The following is a 17,751-nucleotide window of genomic DNA, read 5'->3' on the forward strand; positions in this document are numbered from 1 at the left end:
GATGACGATTTTGTAGTCTTCCAGCTTGTTCAGCTACAGTACTACATGCACAAGGCAGGTGAGGACGTCACGAAAGCCAATTCTAGGCCAGGAACATGGATCAGAACGCACTTTGCAATCGCGGTCAAGGCCAAAGAATCAGACCGAGCTGGAGAAGTGTGGCTGATGTTCAACTTCCAACCGTAGAACTGAACCCATGATAGATCTGATTACGAGCCGGCGGTACATGGACCCTGGGGCAATTTTTATGGCACCGAGGGCCGCTTCAGCATTGTTAAGATCACCGACAGTATTCACGAGCTCGGCCACGGGAAGATTATGGGCCTAGATGCGAACCCGAAGAACCCAAGAACCCTCAAACTTGTTGGCGCGATCAGGATGAGGGCGGGTAATTCCCTGGAATAACAGTGTGTGACTTGTTCTAAATACAAATGGTTCGATAAGTAGAGACGTAGGGATTAGTGCCGGCGAGCTAGTTTATACCTGTGCCTGCATAAATCTACTACATCCATAGTTGACTTCTCATCATCGCCACCTTGGGGTCCTTTTATAGTGTTTCCACGTCCCCTGCAATTCGTGGCGTTGGTTCGAACTGCGCGTTTTCTTCCGTCTCTCGTTTGAGCGTCACCCTCTTGATTCCAAACGTCATCAACAGCCCCAGCGCTGCAACAACGGTGTAGCAAATAAAAGTACCCCTCAGTGCACCCATGAAACCCTGCCTAACAACAATCTTCTGTGCCGCATCAAGCAATGCCACAGCACTGGCCTGACTCACCGCTTCACCGCCTGCAAGCTGTTCTGCGAAAGCCGGAGGGACGCCTGCGTCGACAATGCTATCGAGTCTATCACTCATTAGAGCCTGGAAGATGACTTGACCGATAACAACACCAATAGCCCCAGACAACATGCGCACAAACCCGAATGTCGCGGTGCCAACAGCCATATCTGTGTCTTTGATGCGCGTCTGCAATGCGATCAGTGGCGTGTGAAATGTCGGACCAAATCCCGCTCCTATCAGGACCAGAAATCCGATTGCCTTGCCCAGATCAAAAGTCTCCGTAAGGCTGATCAGCGCGCCGATTCCAGCAGTCGTGAGCAGTAAGCCGACTTGTAGCCAGTCCATGAAGCGACCTGTCTTCTCGATGACGAAGCCCGACGTAAGAGAGACGATAGTCAGCGGGATAGCGAGTGCAAGCATTAGTATGCCAGTCGCGGAAGGGCTCTGGCCGGCGACGATCTGTAGGTACAGCGGTACGAAGTAAGCGACGGAGTTGAAGACGAGGGCGTCGAAGGCGCACACTCCCAATGCGCTGAGGTTGCTGGTGTCACGGAAGATGCGGAGGGGCATTATTGGTGTGCCTCCATTCTTGTCCTCCCACCATTGAGTAACGGGGAAGATAAGGTAGGCTACAGACCCGAGGAACAACAATACGATGACCACCGGTGAGCTGTACGATTTTGTACCGCCTGTCTGTAAACCGACGAGGAGCAGGATGGTCGCAGTGAGAATGGTGAATGTGCCGAGCCAGTCGATCGATCGCATGCCGGCCAAGAGGGGGGTGCGAGGATTGTGGAGATGTAGAGTAAAGTAAAGAAGGATGATTGAGAATGAGACGATGGGTAGATTGATGTAGAAACACCATCGCCAGTTGAGTTTCTCAGCGAAAACACCTCCGAGGACAGGACCAAGAGCTGATGCTACAGCCCAGACAGCACCCACTAGTCCGAGATAAAAGGAGCGATTTCTAAGCGTAGCGGTTAGCTACTGTGAAAATTTTGAGTGTGCAGGGTCTAGTTACCGGATGGTGAACAGATCACTAACACAGACGTACACCAAGCAGTTCACACCACCCCCTCCAAGGCCTTGGACAGCCCTTCCACCAACTAGCATGGGTGCATTGACGCTCACCGCACATATGATACTCCCAATTAGAAATATTGCGTTCGCCACAAGAAGTATCGGCTTCCGGCCAAAGACATCCGCCAGCGTTCCCCAGAAGGGGATAGAGGAGGCGTTCGCGAGGAGATATGCTGAACCTGTCCAAGCATACAACGAGTCGGGGATATTGAAAGACTCGGATATCGTGGGTAGCGCAGTCGGGATCAGTACAGTGTCGAGTGCAACTAGAAAAATTGATGTGCAAAGTGCGGTATATGCGACCAAGATGGGAAGAGCAGGTTGCGAGCTGGCCATAGCGGTACTAGCCACATGATGGTTGCTGATTGACAATGCGGAAGACTTTTCTGCACCGTCTGGTAATACCGATGCTTTGGCTACACTGGTAGCTGAGTCAAGTGTAAGGGAGGTATGTCTTGATGACCGTTCTGATGGAGTGCTGGAGCTTCCGGTATGTTCTGGTCGTAGCCTCGGGGCATGAGATGCGAGACTCCTGCGAGCTGGAGCAAAGTCCATCGTTGAAGTCGTCTGCGCCATGATGTGAATGCCTGTTAATATAGCAGTACGAGTATGTGCTCAAGAGGACTGCGGTGACTGCAATTTGTTGCAGCACCGGCAGGTGAGATATGAAGGTATTGATGAGACTGAGGTCTCGAGTGGTGTTGCAGGTGCGAATCCAGTTCCTACCTCAGGTCGGTTTCAGCAACAGCGACAGAACATGGTTTATAGCCTGGGCAGGTAATGACCCACCTCCACTCTTGACTTGGAAAATTGAAAGTCGTAGCTGAACCCTGGAGGTACCCCGGTGCTTCTGCACCGCATAGACGCTTATGCAGGCTAAGAGCTTAGAACCTGTGGGGACCCTGGACAATCCCTGTATACAAAGCTGTACTACTGCAGAGATGTGGATGGCTCCTTTTCGTATAGACCAGAGGACCTCCTCACCATAGATGTGGGACTGGATTAGTACGTAAGACCGTCATTGAGGCGCTGGGTCAGCATTCCCACGTTCTTCACTGCTAACGCTGCAGATTAATTTAGCATCGCCAAACCTTCACAGTTTTGCAAAGCGAACAACTTGATCTGGTGACCGCTTTGGCTCATGTGTATGGAGCGGACTTGAGGTGCTCTGAATTCGGCCCCTTCACCGGCGGACGTCCGTATGAGACCTGCAGAACCTGTGCTATGAGACTCAGGGCCAATCACAGATGTGACCAGCTGATAATCGGATTCTCTCGACGCGTAAAGAGACTTTGTCCACAAAGAGTAGGTGGAAACGCAGGGTGTAATACATGCTGAGCAGGTGCACGCCCAGCGTTGTACCCAGGTTCGCTACGGGAGAACGACACTTGCATGGTGACGGAAGGCTTTGATGATCCAAATGACGATATTTGACTGGAATCCGATGCATGGGATGCGGGTCGCAGAAGGGCTATTGATGAGCATGAGTGTAACCTACTGCACGTTGCGAACTCCGCCCGCGTACAGGCTCATGGCATTAGTGCTGCTGTGTAACTTCCTTCGAGGCTCAGTCTTCGTCATGCCATTAGTAGGTGTGTCAATATCGCACAAGCTCCGGGCATTTGCCTGAGGCACAAGTTTTTCAGCCTCAATTGACAGGCTATGTTTGATCAGCCACTCGAGACCGCTATTGAGTTTGAGTGCAGTGAAGGCTGGATCTTCAACGCAGGTCCGAATGATGGCCTACGACAGAGGTAATCGGCATCCAGTTAGCAACACGAGCGCTCCTGCCGGCTCTTGGAGGTCACGGAAAGGCAACACAGCAGGTGCAAATGCCTGTGATGAACTGCCGTTACCCTGCATCGCTGTGCATTGGCGACTCGCTCAATTCATCGGGAGGGACGTATTCGGGATTTGGTCGTACAAATTCTGCACACTGGGTTCTTCATGCACGGCCGTGGTTGCAGCTTTGGGATGGTGCTGTGAGAAATTGCTACCCTTTGTAATGATAGCTTTCAGGCCCACGCAAAATCTGCATACATAATGACAAAATCGTTTGACCCATCGAGACGCAGTTATGCGCGCGGAGCAGCGATTGTTACGGTGATTCGCTTCCTCGGCAATGGGTAATGCGATACCCCTGTCTTTGCATGATGTGTAACCTCGGAATCTGGCCGAGCTGGCCCAAAGATCATGAGCCTTACGACGAAGATCAACCGGTGTGGATAATTTTTGTCCTTCCTGGAATTGCGCTATAGAAAGGCATAGAGGAGTATTTGAAAGCTGTGAGGCCCGGAAGAACAAAACTCGCCACGGGCTGCAGAATGATCGTCTCACCGCTTCTCCATGTTCGAGTGGTCTATGCTGAGAAACGTGCCGCAATCAGGTACCCGCTTGTTGGAGCCTCGAGGTCGCCGTCCACGAACACTAAGCATGTTCGCGAAGATCACCCGTACAACCTTCATTCGCAAAAACCCTTGTCAGCGGCTACCGACAGTTTCTAGCGTCCCCGGGACGCAGGCGCTGGGATTCGGTTCCTTCTCGCAACAGACTGGGGATGGACGCAAAGAGTCCATGTGGCACTTGGGGTTGATGCCTATGCCAAGAGCAGTGATAAGCGGGACCGGAGTTCGGCGAGCCAATCAATCTACAGGTCGATGCTGAAGGTAGAAAGGCTGGCACCTGCAGTACCCTGGACTCGCAGTCTGGCGATAGACATGCGGTCGTGGGTGTGTGGCCACATTGAAACGCAACAGGGAGCAGCAACGGCCGCCAGATCATCGAGCATCGCTCTCACCGCCGTCCCAAGCCACGGATCCTGAAGGCGTTCATATCAAGAGCGGACTCGCCAGTGGATGACATGATAACGCGAGACAAGGTTCGACGCCGAAGAGAACGTTTGCGGGGCCATGGTGGCGATGTCTTACACCGTGGCAGTCGGTAGGAGCGGGTTGAAAGCTCTCTGAGACATGTTTATCGCGTGGTGTCAGACTGAGACATTGTAGTCCCATGTTGCTCGTCACATTGGGATCATTCCCAGTCTCCGCAGTGCTTCGGTTGTTTTGACAGGGTCGTCGTACGGTACAAAAAACCACACCGCGGGGTCAACGCCAGACTCAGGTGCCATCAGCATCGACAGCCGAGCAAGTGGCTTAACAATGAATGTTTTGACATCGCTGCGCAATTTGATGGCCTGACTGATAGAAGCTGACGGTGATGAGGTGAAAAGGATGGCGGTAAATGAAGGGTTGGGGTTGGCGGACGATTGCGTTGAAAAGAGGACCGGCCCGGCCCGCCATCTGCTTTCCAGACGCCCCGAAAACTGAAACCCTTCCTCTCCACATTCCAGTAATTCTATCCAAATGGCAATCTACTCGTGGAGGTCATCATATCCGCTCAGAAAGCGAGATTCGAAGCTGCAGCTAATTTTTTCGCGGCAAGCTCATCCGCGTCACGGACAGCCGTAGCAGCTGACTACTAGCTAGGAGCAGATCCAGGTTCAGAATCGTTCGCAGGAGCAAGAAGACCTTCGAGTCTCGAGACCACAAAGTTGTGATGTCGGTCGCAACTACTTACCCTGATGCTCAGTCAGCAACCACACTCGCGAGTGAGGCTGTATGTACCGGTACCATAAGCAAGATCGTCGACTGCAGCGGCCGATGCAACATCCGTTAGTTATCCAAATGCAGTCTCAGTAGGTATTTGTCTGTTTCGCTCTTCGAAGACCGAGCACGGTCGATATAGATGCATCGTTGATAGACCCATCCATACTCAAGATGGTCTTGGGGTGGTAATGTCCACTTACTGAGGTACTGTTGCGACGGTTGGTGCAGGCTCAGCGGCTCGTCCAAAGGATCTCAGCAGTATAAAATTATGACATGGTTTCGACACCCAAAACGCGATGTCATATTGGTGCGCCACTGCGCTATCAACCGAATGGATAGAAGCTGGCACAGCCTGAGAGCATGCGTGCAACGGTCGTCACAACAACGAGGCTGAAGCTTCACATTTCCTTGTGCCTATTGGTGGGACTTTGTGCTGCTTTCCGCCGCTCATGATGCGTACTGTCCCGAGCTATTCTCATGAGGTATGGCCTCGTTGCTCTCAGTCGTTACAAAAGATTTCCAGTCGAGGCCCTGCTGTACAAGTGCCGATCGCAGCCTTCACGACTACCGGTAGCCAGGCCGATTCAAGTTTAATAGACTCGTATCATGGTTGCAGCAATAGTGTAGTGGACCAGGAGTGAGACTGGCGTGAGTCGTTGTAGCGACTAGGAGGAGTGCAAAAATTATGTTATCGCACCGCGGCTTGGACATCGCGCCCACGATGCGTTCAGGAAGACATCTTCTCTTGCAGATTAGAATGATTGACAACTGCTTCATATCATAGCCGCGTGACTGTACCGTTGATCGTTCTTATCAGACGTCCCTTCGTATTGATGTTCGCCACAACGCAGGATCGAGGAGGATGCTGTGCATCCCATACACTGCGGATGAGGAGAGATAATCGAGCGAGGACTGTCTCTACTTTAATTTCTAGACAGGTTCACCCGGTAATGAGCATCCTGGAAGTCGGCCAGTGATAGTGATCCTCCACTAAAGGATGCGAAGATCACTCTACATGTCTTCGACAGTGCTTATCTTGTTGTTGCGGTGCAAGTCGGTCCTACAGGCCTTGATCGTCACCTCTGTTGACTACCTTGGACTAGCACGTCTCAGGGCATGTATATATGGTCGCCTCCTAGCTAGCAAGCAGCTCAGCGCAGTTTCCATCGACTATACAGCGGCTACGTCTGCCGCAACAGTTGTTGATGGCTACATCATGAAACGAGCTTTGTTGGACGCTATTGTAAACCGTGATGCAGATTATATCAACGTACCTATGCTGGCCAGCAACACAGGTGATGAAGCCTCTGGTCTGCCTTACACGGAGTCAATGCATGTTCACTACGCCTATATGAACAGTACATTTGGTTCCTTGTGGCAAAGATTCGTCAAGGCTGTACTCCGCCAAAGACAACACTGAGGCGAAAAATGCAAGCCGGCAGTTACTTGCAGATCAGGTATTTGTCTGGTCGACGTGGACGGCTACACGTCTACAAGCGCGATATCTGAAGTCGAGGGTCTGGTATGCGATATTCCTGTGCAAAACAGACTCAAAGCTGATCGAGCGCGATTATGCTGGCGCATTCCATGGAGCCGACGTCTTGTATGCTCTTGGTAATCTGAAAGCTTTTGACTGGAACTGGACAGACGACTATCGACGGCTGTCACGGCAGATGATGGAGGCATGGGTACGATTTGCACACACCGGTGATCCGAACGGGGATGGAGACATTACGTGCCCGTCACTGGACGCGGTTAATGACAATCCCGTGAAAATCTTGGATAGCCCGCCGCGACTTAGCAGCATCGGTCCTTTCCGCGAGAGGATGGCTTTGTGGGACCTCACACATAGTCTGACCAAGGCGCTGGAACCAATCAGAAGCAACTGACCCGGAAACTGGGAAATTTCTCCACGCTGATGTATCCTGCTCTTCAGTACCTAGGAACGAGCGCTGGTGAGGAAGTCGAAGAAGCCAAGTGCCGGGCAACAATTTTGACCAACATTATGACCTTCTAAGGTTGTTGCGGCAGACGTAGCCGCTGTATAGTCGATGGAAACTGCGCTGAGCTGCTTGCTAGCTAGGAGGCGACCATATATACATGCCCTGAGACGTGCTAGTCCAAGGTAGTCAACAGAGGTGACGATCAAGGCCTGTAGGACCGATTTGCACCGCAACAAAGGTGAACAGATGCATTTCGAAATGAGCAAGTGTTTCTCTCCTACAAGAAAGCATGCCAAAGTATGGTATTGGAAAGATGATTAAATACGCTTGTTAGCGCAAGCAAAAATCATCGTTTGACAATTGGCCCTTCCTAAAGAAGATTGTAACGCCAAAACCAACAACAGATTCTCGACTATCGTAGTGTATCTGGATCGCATGCACCGCCGCCTCTAGAGCGCCATATTCACACTCAAGATGCTCAAGATAAAGATCTCTGTCGACAGCTTGATTGGGTGGTTTCGAGGCGCTGCGTAGAGAAGTCTTAACCAGTGTCTTTGTCAACTTACACGGAATTCTGGGGTTCAGATATATTTGAATTTCAGCAAATGAAACTCTCACGCTGTTGGCACATTGAAAACAGGCAAGAGGAGCCCCTGTGTATCCTTCACTGGTGGAAGGCCCCGGCATCGCCAATGACCCTGACTACTCATACGCCCCTCAGCCCCGCTGCTAATATGCTCATCTATCCGTACCATCTCTATAATAATCAGAACCTTCTCAACGAACTGTATCGGCGCTCAACAAAAGTCAGCCACGAGCGGATAACAGTCGTCAGTGGCTATAGGCCGACCCAGATCACTTCCACTACATTCAGCGTTCCTGAAGGTGCCTGGCAGTATGTTACTTCAAAATTGCGCTGATTGCATGTCTCTGACGTGTATTGCAGAGATCTACAATCAGATTCACGATTGAGCCGTATCGCCGTTACCGCAGAGGTAGGCTTTGCATCAGGTATTCAGCCGTCTCTCCATTGGTGCTCCGGCCTGGGGCCCCTCTGACACGCGTGTGTCGTGTCACAGGTTTCGAAACCCTACTTCTCTACGAGTCTAAGTCACTGCATATCAAGTGTGACTTAAGCGAGGTGAAGGAGTGTCAGTTGTGGAGTTGAGCAGCAATTCGAGCGGATCTTCTACCTCACCTACGCCTAAAGAAGCTGACACCCGACACCAAAATCGAGTCAGTGCTCGAAGAAAGATACAAATGGGGTCAAAATAAAGAGGGATACGACGTGAATCAATGTTCTGGCTATTGAAAGACAGAGTCAACTCATCAGTTCCCTCCTGTCTGACTGCATCCCAGGATCTCTAGCAGCACGAGGGTTTGCTCAAGATCTGCATTTCCTTTGACGAGAATGGTCAGATTACCAGTAAGGCGACCCTCAATCCTACACATCCTGAGAATTAGAATTGGATGACGGGAAATGGGTCAAGATTTGCTATCCTCTATTTGATCGACTCGTGGCCTCATCTCACAGCAGGCAGGGTCTGTTTCTTTGTGAAGTGATGCACATTTATACCTCGCGTTTACGAAGCAGTAGCTATGGGCGCCCAGAGGGTTCAGGGGGTGATCTCGGGTCTGGTGGGTTCCGTGACCCCTAGGGAGTGTTCGTGGAATTGGAGAAGGGGGATTTACGTGGTTGCTGAAGAGTATTGGGTATGTGGGGTGAGGCGGAGAGGCTAGGGTCGGTATTTAATAGGCTCTTCTATGCGCCTACATCGAAGAGGCTGAGCAGGTCTAGGTATCGAAGGGCATATGACCTGCGATGGGATTTGCTGCTCGTTGTGAGGCATTGTGCTGTGATGCACATTCAGCGCTAACCGCAGGGCTGCTGGACCTCATGAGATTGTCTCCAAAGTGCGGTTGGTGAGGTACAGAGGTGGGTTTGAATGAGGATGCTAAGTTTTGGGATACGGTGCCCCTAAGCAAGACCCTCGTTGTGCAAAGTGGATCGAGTGATTGAAGAAGTGGAACATTAGTCGTGCGATTGTGGAATTATAGTCGTGAATTGTCTTTATCGTTATCGTGTATTCACTTGTTCTCGGCCCCCCAGACAGATCTAGAGAAGTCACCTGAATCCCAAGTCCCACCACCGATTCAGCTTGCCATCGTTCCAACGATTAGATTTCGAATCTTCACTTCTCAGCAGTGGAAAGCACAACCAATGCCCCTGATCATCCTGTCCTTGCCGTCTCCGTAGAAAGGTCCTGTCTTGCAGCAGTTTCCGCGGGCGCAGTCTCGTGCGCGATCGTTCCACTTGACGCCGTTGAAGTTGAAGTCCATCCACTCGTCCTCCGGGCAGTTGTTGTCAGGATGCACCCACCTGAAGCCGAGACTATCGCCAGGGTGAGTCAAGTCGTAGATGCGGATGGTGTAGTTATCGATTCGTCGCTCCGTGGTACGGCCGTTCGGGTACCCACTCTCGCCGCTGTCCCACCGCCACCAAACGTCCTTGCTAGCACCGTCCATGAGCGCACCGACAAAGATTGAGGCGCGACGGCCGCCGGTGGTGCCACCACGTGGGAAGTGCTCGACGAGGCCGATGTTGAGCTGACAGATGCCGGAGACGGGGTCGCGGGTGAGGATGCCGGCCGAGAGGGCAGTGGTGCCGTTGATGGTTAGAGTGTCGCTGGTGCGGTCGGTGGGATCGATGAGGGCGACGGTGTCGTCGATGGGGACCGAGAGGTCGGTGCCACCTGCCGGAAGGGTGTAGGCGAAGTTGAGGAGGGCTGCAAGCAGAAGCGTGATATTGATGTAGAGCTTCATTGTAGAGCACGTGCGTGCTGACTTTTGATGTGTCAATAGCAGTTGAGTTGGCGCAGAGAGAAGAGGAAGTAGCGAGTCCCGGCGTTTTTAGTACAAGTGGAACACGAGCAGTTGCCCCAAAGCTGCAGTGAAAGCAGTCGCGGTGAGCGAGCAGACGGCAACCGCCGAATCAGGCCCACGCAAGCGCACACAGGTGAAGACCAGGAGATGATCAATCTTCAGGTCTGTGTGAGCTTCCTCGGCGTCCTGGGAGGCGTTGCGGGCATCTTGCTTGTTCTCAACACCGGTGCATCGGCGAGCTTCCTCGGGGCTCCATGAACTCTGGGCTCGCTGTTGTCGTACTCATACCACACGCCTCTAATCCTCCGATTGAGTTTGCGTGGAGCAGGGCTCATCTTCGAGAGATCCGAATTCCTTGATGCACTGGGAGGCGTGGACTGCAGTGTTGAAACTTCTGACGGCGGTGCAGGTGCAGGTGCTATGCTTGGTTGATGGATGGAAGACGCAAGGTTGGAAATGCTGCGCATCATCGCTTTGCATGTCTGTGTTAGCTGCTCTTGACTCCCGCTTAGGCTCTGGATCTGCACAGTGGTGGCTTGCAGGACGTCTTTGACTTGCTCGTGGGACTTGAAGGACGTGTTCGACAGTGCGATGTAGTGCGATGCATTCTGGTCAATGAGAGACTGGAGCTTGGCTTGCGACTCGGCGAGCTGTTTGATCTGGGTGCTGTTGCTCTCATTGATCTCTTGCATGCGCTGCAGACCGGCGGATTGCGCGACTGAGAGCGCGTGGATATGCTCTGCACTGCTTTCCACTACTGACGAGAGCCTCTCCAGCTTCTCGGCCAGATCTTCGACTGAAGTGCATGCAGGTGTCTCAATGGCCGGCCGCGCCTGTGGCAAAGGTGCACCCGCGATGAGATGGCCGGTCGCGCCTTGTAGTGGGATGACTGGAGTGGCGCAGTTGGAGCGGTCTTGCGAGGTGAAAAACCACTTGTTGCGCAGAGATATGAACTTCGAGTCGTCCTGTATGGCCTGCATGTCGTCTGTCTTGAGGACGAAGAGCTGGGCACCGGGACGTGTGGACTGAGGGTACTCCTGCTGTACGAGTGACCACCATTGAGCGCAGATATCCGAGGTTGCAAAGGTGAGGAGATACGGGGGCGAGTTTGCATAGTCGCTCTGTCATGTCTCATTAGTATCTTCTCGATTGAGATAGGTATCGAACGTACCTTCAGCGCATACGCATAGAACAGGCTCTCCTCGCCATTGCCCACTCCGTTAGTTCCGCCATCTTGACTAACTCTGCTATGAGTCTGCCTGTACGGCGACTTGGGTGGATGCAGCTCGCCATTGATGATCAAGCCCTGTGCCAGCGACATGCTGGGCTTCTTGCGCGAGTGGCCTGTTGCCCTCTCTCCTCTTTCAGGCGACTTCCTCGCCGGAGAAGTGCTCCTCCCCGCATCCGTCTTGCTCTCAAAGAGCGGCATAGAAGCGTCCATGAGTGCAGTGAAATCGTTCATACTTTTCGGTCTGTTGGCCATAACGGACTCGGAGCGTGTGCGTGAGGCTGTCGCAAATTGGCTTAACGCTGATCCTGAAGCTGAAGACTTTGGTGATATGTTCTTGGTCGAAGCGAACGACACGCGTCTCGAAAACGGATCTGCCTGGGACATATTTTGTGTAGTCGCCGTTGGGCTGAAAATAGCAGTTGCAGGGTGCGGAGAGCCAACTGGTCGCGATCCTTGTCAATGACCTCACGCTGGTGGGGATGGGGCGAGATGTGCGCTGCTCATGCTCGAAACCGGCAGACGGTCAAGACGGGGCTGTATCAAAATCGGTGTGAAGGATCCAGCGGTGGCAGCGCAGTGCGGTGGCAGCGTCTATACGTGTCATGATATAAGTGTAGCATGTTGTGGAGATAGTCGTATGTTTGCGCTAAGAGACGGGACGGCCATAACAATTCGACGACAGTGCCTGACCTCAGGACGCGTGCTGCAGCTAGAACTGGGGTCCGCGGCTACGCTGTACAACAACAAAACGAACGAGGCAAGTAGCCGTCAAGCCTCCACAGCGTCGTTCGGGAGCTGCGACGGACTTGTCAGATGTCACATTCGCAGAGGCCCTATCAGCTGCCAACCTGAGGAATGATGGATCGAGGATGATGTCGTACAAGCACGGAGCTTTGGTGCAGTTTTGTCGCGTCGAAGCAGATCGCGCTAAAAATGGACCCTGCCCCCGCCTCATCTCAACGGTCTGTACCTATTCATCTCCGTCGACAACGCTCTGGACTCATCATAGTATCATTTCTACCCTGGTTCATGCTTCGACTCAATGACTCCACCATTGAGCCCCTTTACACGACATGACAGCGCAACCCGAACAAGCAGGGAAAACTTGTGAATTTAGAAATGAACGCATTGGATGAACGTTACAGCGATAGTAGATATGTAGGAAATGGCGATGCCTAGATATCCTTCGGAAAAAAAGCTCGACAAACGAGTGATAAACGCAAAAAAAGACCGCACTTGGTCTCCGACATGCGTCAGCAATGCGCATAACAATGTGATGTTGGTACCACCTTGCCTGCAGGCAGAGATACTTCTATACAGTTGACGATCTCTGCAAACCGTGTAGAAAGAGCTGGCGCCGCGTGTCACAAGCAAGGGATGGAGAGTGCTCGGAGTATCTAGGCGGTCGATGCGAGAGCAACACCAACCTTGATGTCAAAGTGCTCCATCGAAGCAAAACCACGAGCCGCGAGCCAACCTTGTGGCACTGGAGCGTCAGGCTTTGTCATCCAAGCCTCAGCAGCCTCCTTCTTGAACAGAATGTGTATGTAAGCGCGAAGGCCTGGAGCGACGCGGCGGGCAAGACTGAGATAGCCAGGCACAGATGCAGCTGGAGAAGTGCGTGCGGAGCCTGCTGGCTGGCGATGGATCCGGACAGAGGCGAGGGATCGGGTGCGAAGGGTTGTGCGCCAGAGGACGTTCATTGAGGAGCATCGGCGGTCTGGCTGGACACTGCGTCCAAAAAGGCGATACCTGCTGGTTGTTAGCACCCCTTCTAAGGCCAGAACAAGCCATGCCCGCAAACTTACAAGTCCTTAGCCTCCCCATCTGCAGTGGCCTCATAGTGCGCCTGCATATACCTGCCGAAACCAGCCTCGATCTTGAACGAATTAGCCCACAAATCAAGGAGGGGGAACACATCCACTCCCTCCGTGACCTTCTCAATGTCCTTGATCTTGTCACCGACCGCAATGGTAAGGTTACCTGTAAGGGGCATGTCGAGCTTGCGGTCGTCGGCGATCGACAGGTTCTTGAGGTGTTCTGCCGCCTCCGGGTAGAAGACTTGGAGGTAGTTGGTAACGTCGACGAGGTCCATGCCAACCTCCTGCCTCTGCATGTAGATCGGACGGAATTCCTGGCGAAGGAGTCGGCAGGCCTGAGTCAGCCCGAAAAACGGACGATTCGTCTCTCGGGCCAGTGTGGTAGCCTTTGACTTGCGTCGAGAAGCGCGACCACAACCGGCAGCGGGCAATGCGGCATCTTGTTCTTGTTCGAGGAGTTCGGACTGCAGCGTACGATGACGGTCGAGCTGAGTGCGCGAACGCAGCGACGCGAGACGAGGACGATGGACGAGGAGAGCTTGTCGCATGTCGGAGCCAGTGAACGTGTAGATTAGGTTGCGGATCTCTGAGTTGCGTTAGCGGAGATGTCACTGGCAGGCAGAGGAGACGGATATGCACCACCAGGGAGGTCCATGAAGCTAACGGCCTTCTTGTCGACGTCGACCTGTTCAACCGCCCTGATGACCTCAATTCGGGTCTTTGCAAGTTTAGCAGCCGGCTTCTTGACGCCAACTGTGAGCCTGCGCTTGCTTCCAATTGGAGGTGCACGAAGCTTCGCCAATCGCCTCGAGGCTGCGGACAGAGAGTCTAAACGCGGGTCTCCCGGAGAAGGAGGAATAATGGTTCGCGGAAGTGATGCTCCTGGGGTCAGTGGAGGGGCCATGAGCTGTTGGTCGACATATTCCGCAGGCGGAGGGGTGGTTTCGCGCTTGAGTCTGTTTGCGTTAGCACAATGGCTCATCGGTGCTCAGTGAAGCAAACAGAGGGCAGGACTCACTCCATGGTCAGATCTGATGGTCGGTACTATGCGGGAGGAGTTGCGAGTTAATGCTGAAGCGGTCCAAAAGAATGATCGAGCGCGGAGGAAGTACAGTACGAGCAGCGGGGGTGACCTGGTCCTTATATGCTCGAGGGTCAAGCCTCACGGAGAGGGTGAAGGTAGCTAGCCTGACATATCGTCAGCGCAACATAGACCCTTGGTGGGGCGAGAAGTCGCCGTCACCTAGGCTACCTTGATTATCAGCTCGTGGGAGTGGGGCCATGAGCTGGCACAGGCCAGTAAAGGTGAGAAAATCATGCTGACAATTGCAGTGGAGAGAGGTGAGAGAGGTAGAAGCGTGGCGAGGCAGTCTTGTCGCGGTGAAGCTTGGAAGCGGCAGGTGCGCCGCAGAGAAATTTGCTGTGAGAACCTCTAAGAGGCAAACAACTGTTGGAGCAGAGACGATACTGCGGCTTCAGAAGATCAGATAAAGTGCCTGGCTACATGGTGATGAAGTCGGCAGTAAATCACGGGCCTGTCAGCTGCAACGTCAAGGAGGACGAGCGCATCACACGAGTTCCTCATTGCTCTCAAAAGCTGTTACAGTGCAGGTAGTACATTTTCTGCTCATCTAGTTTGTCAAAATCAGCGTGGGTGACTCCATCGGGGTCGAGCTGTATCTTTACTTGCAATATCTAGTACTCAAACGCACAGGATCCCATCCAGCACTCACACTTATTATGCAGGTAGTAACGTCATGGGGCAGATCCCCTCGAACTCTGAGCACATTGTATCGAGTCTTGAAAAGCCAAAACGGATGCTGCAAAGCCAAAACAGATGCTGCAAAGCCAAAACGGATGCTGCAGGCGACCATAAGGTTGCCGCGCTCATATTCCACATGCACCTTCGTTCATAGCTAGCGGAGCGGACTTTCGATGATTGCGGTGCTTACGTTGCTTGGCTAATTAAGACCACAATGCTGAAAGGAGAAGTCTTATGAAGAAGCATTAAGAGAGCCTTCAGATGCTAGGGTTCGCTGGTCCCTGTCGACTTATAATGTACACATTCAGATACCGAATGCGAATCGGGGTAGCAACTGTTGGGGCATTTATTCTTTTCTGATCTAACGGCAGGTCCCTGTTAGTGTGTCTGAGCGCCGTTACGCAACTCTGGTGACTATCAGCTGTCAACAGGGTACATAATACGAGATTGGATTACTAACTTGCCTTACCGCCAGGTAGGGTCAAGGATGGAAATTTCATGGTTCGTTATAAGGGTATTCAATTGTAGATATCGGGGCGTGGAAGAGGAACGCAAGTCAAGACTTGAAGATGCGTTGGAGGCTGCTGCGCTGCGGTTTTGGGCCGGCACTACCGTACCGTAGACCCTTGGTATCCACCATCCGATAAATCGCTATCATTGAGCTACACTTAGTCCTTGGGGCATCATCATGCAGGTTCTGGCATAATATCACGCGAAGCTAAAATAGCGCAGTGAATCTCCACTTACCACAGCAACGTAAGTCCTCCAGGGCTCCCTTCCCGTACGACTTGCCGCTGCAAACAGATCGCGGGAAAGCCTTCTTGCTGTAATTTCCTGCTAACTTGTCTATTCTATATACACGCATTGCATCCATTTGTATCAACCGTGCGTGTGATAAACTTCTTACTAGGTTCAAGATTTGGGTACAGCAATGCTCCGAGTGGTCCACGAGGGGATTACTGCAGAACCCTTATACATATTTGGTGCCCACCGTTGTGGTCTTTCGGCCGTGGTCGAAAGTGAGGGGTAAAAGCAAGACCAGCGGTACCGATGCATCCAAAGTGCAAAGGCCACATTCGTGGAAGACAAAACAAATTCTTTTCAACCCAAGAATTAGGGAGGCCTCCCCACACTTCTTCATGCTATGCCAAATACACCTGCGCCTAGCAAAGGCTTTCGAATAGCGCGTCGTGGTGGTGTACGAGAAAGACGAAGAGCCCATCCTGATCTTTTCAGATTCAGGGAATTCAAAAACAGTCTAGACATGCTCAAGAGATTATTCTGGATCCTGACCGCCATCACGAGATATCTTCGCACCATTCGAGCTTACGCCTCTCGCACATTCGAAGATCACCACGCCAAACCAAAAGCCCCAACGATGTCAGCACCGAAGACTAGCCCATCGTTCCTGGATTTTCCACCAGGTCAGAATAGGAATCATTGACTTTGTGTGCTAAAGCGCAAGCTAACTCACGGTCTAGAGATTCGAAACAGAATCTATACTTTTGCAACTTACCCCATATCTGGAGAGAGATGCTTAGTCGCTCCATGCATGGCGCTCGTCCGTACTTGCAAGCAAATTTGCCACGAGTACCGACCGATCTGTATGAAGGCTGATGTCACAATCGACTGGAGAGACGTTCCGCGATACTTGCTGAAGTACTACACCAGTCATGATGGGACTTCAGCCCACACCGATCTCGCTCCCGCACGCATGACCATCATCACGAATGCTTCTCTGAGGGGAAATAAACCTGTCGAGATCGATCTCCTACCGATTTTGAAGTTTCGCCTCGCCAACACGAACTTCGAGTGCGCGTTCATAAGATCCGGAGATGAAGAGAGCAAAGGCTGTGCTTGCGTACAAAACGTACCGGAGATCACCAGAGATGATCTGAACACTTTGCTGGCAGCTGATCGCACGACGCTGCAGAAGCTGCTCGCGCACCAGAATGAAAGTTGGGTGGAGGACATAACTCAAAGCCGGATCCACAAGCTCATAGCGTCCCATATTGGTACCAACTGCTGTCCAAACCTAAGGTTCTACATTGGGCCGGGAGAAGAACAAAGCGTCTCGCCTGAGTTTGCAAACATTGCTAAGGACAAGGGGGCCGCGCTGTTGGCAGAGGACAGCGGTCCACGCCAAGTTACTGCAAGTCATTGGACGCTCACCTTCTCGAGGAACTTCGACGACTACATGGATCGTATTAAGCTCCGAACTGCCTTCACTGATAACCAGTACGGCTTTGTACCGGAGTTCAAGTGGAGCCCGGTAAAGGCCATGCGGAAGGAGGGTATAAAGTCAATCGCTGCCGCTTATGGTCATGGCCCCGAAGAGAATTCTGATAGTGGTGGGCCCGTTGGTTGAGATCGATGGAAGTGGCCGTTCACTGCACGTATGTTGGTATTGTGAGGACTTATGAGCTTTCCTCAAGGACTATCAGCAACCGGTATTGAAGACCGTCCAGACTATATTCCGGCATCTAGGAATGATGAAGCAATGACAGTCTTGTATCTTTGATTGATAACTTAGTGAACTGAAGAAGTTGCAACATGCCGCAATCTTCAGCGGGAGGGTGTGGTCCATACCGCATTAGGCAGGTATTAGTGATTAGCTTCGTACCTCGAAAGCGTGAGTCAATGACGTGG

General features: G+C 52.3%; 6 protein-coding genes across 6 annotated transcripts; 2 read left to right on the plus strand and 4 right to left on the minus strand.

Annotated features, from left to right (window-relative positions):
- Nucleotides 1-547: 547 nt before the first annotated feature.
- On the minus strand, nucleotides 548-2,194 carry M421DRAFT_99158 (MFS general substrate transporter; the record flags this gene model as incomplete). The annotated part of the gene is made up of 2 exons (XM_033598713.1): nucleotides 548-1,745; nucleotides 1,800-2,194. The coding sequence occupies 2 exons, from the start codon at nucleotides 2,192-2,194 to the stop codon at nucleotides 548-550; spliced, it is 1,593 nt and encodes a 530-aa protein (XP_033451539.1).
- A 7,371-nt stretch (nucleotides 2,195-9,565) lies between these two features.
- Nucleotides 9,566-10,338, minus strand: M421DRAFT_343572 (uncharacterized protein). The gene has a single exon (XM_033589504.1). The coding sequence runs from the start codon at nucleotides 10,227-10,229 to the stop codon at nucleotides 9,606-9,608; it is 624 nt and encodes a 207-aa protein (XP_033451540.1). The 5' UTR covers nucleotides 10,230-10,338; the 3' UTR covers nucleotides 9,566-9,605.
- Nucleotides 10,339-10,447: 109 nt separating this feature from the next.
- Nucleotides 10,448-11,772, minus strand: M421DRAFT_99159 (uncharacterized protein; the record flags this gene model as incomplete). Its single annotated transcript, XM_033598714.1, has 2 exons — nucleotides 10,448-11,410; nucleotides 11,461-11,772. The coding sequence occupies 2 exons, from the start codon at nucleotides 11,770-11,772 to the stop codon at nucleotides 10,448-10,450; spliced, it is 1,275 nt and encodes a 424-aa protein (XP_033451541.1).
- A 985-nt stretch (nucleotides 11,773-12,757) lies between these two features.
- Nucleotides 12,758-14,117, minus strand: M421DRAFT_343585 (uncharacterized protein). Its single transcript, XM_033589505.1, has 2 exons — nucleotides 13,329-14,117; nucleotides 12,758-13,272 (listed from the first exon to the last, which is right to left on the minus strand). Exons 1-2 carry the CDS (start codon nucleotides 13,886-13,888, stop codon nucleotides 12,918-12,920), a joined length of 915 nt encoding a protein of 304 aa, XP_033451542.1. The 5' UTR covers nucleotides 13,889-14,117; the 3' UTR covers nucleotides 12,758-12,917.
- Nucleotides 14,118-14,947: 830 nt separating this feature from the next.
- M421DRAFT_417941 (uncharacterized protein) lies at nucleotides 14,948-15,630 on the plus strand. Its single transcript, XM_033591632.1, has 2 exons — nucleotides 14,948-15,463; nucleotides 15,572-15,630. Exon 1 carries the CDS (start codon nucleotides 15,098-15,100, stop codon nucleotides 15,254-15,256), a length of 159 nt encoding a protein of 52 aa, XP_033451543.1. The 5' UTR covers nucleotides 14,948-15,097; the 3' UTR covers nucleotides 15,257-15,463; nucleotides 15,572-15,630.
- Nucleotides 15,631-15,919: 289 nt separating this feature from the next.
- M421DRAFT_417942 (uncharacterized protein) lies at nucleotides 15,920-17,626 on the plus strand. The gene is made up of 2 exons (XM_033591633.1): nucleotides 15,920-16,526; nucleotides 16,584-17,626. The coding sequence occupies exons 1-2, from the start codon at nucleotides 16,247-16,249 to the stop codon at nucleotides 17,468-17,470; spliced, it is 1,167 nt and encodes a 388-aa protein (XP_033451544.1). The 5' UTR covers nucleotides 15,920-16,246; the 3' UTR covers nucleotides 17,471-17,626.
- The last annotated feature ends 125 nt before the right edge of the window (nucleotides 17,627-17,751 follow it).

The sequence above is a fragment of the Didymella exigua genome (genome assembly GCF_010094145.1).
Source record: "Didymella exigua CBS 183.55 unplaced genomic scaffold M421scaffold_6, whole genome shotgun sequence".
Lineage (NCBI taxonomy): Eukaryota > Fungi > Ascomycota > Dothideomycetes > Pleosporales > Didymellaceae > Didymella > Didymella exigua.

Excerpts from the sequence above, each read along its gene's own strand:
- M421DRAFT_343572 (XM_033589504.1), bottom strand. The coding sequence starts at position 10,229 with ATGAAGCTCTACATCAATATCACGCTTCTGCTTGCAGCCCTCCTCAAC.
- M421DRAFT_343585 (XM_033589505.1), bottom strand. The coding sequence starts at position 13,888 with ATGCGACAAGCTCTCCTCGTCCATCGTCCTCGTCTCGCGTCGCTGCGT. Across the intron at positions 13,273-13,328 it reads GATGGGGAGGCTAAGGACTT|GTATCGCCTTTTTGGACGCA; the intron begins GTAAGTTTGCGG and ends AACAACCAGCAG.
- M421DRAFT_417941 (XM_033591632.1), top strand. The coding sequence starts at position 15,098 with ATGGGGCAGATCCCCTCGAACTCTGAGCACATTGTATCGAGTCTTGAA.
- M421DRAFT_417942 (XM_033591633.1), top strand. The coding sequence starts at position 16,247 with ATGCCAAATACACCTGCGCCTAGCAAAGGCTTTCGAATAGCGCGTCGT. Across the intron at positions 16,527-16,583 it reads GTTCCTGGATTTTCCACCAG|AGATTCGAAACAGAATCTAT; the intron begins GTCAGAATAGGA and ends CTCACGGTCTAG.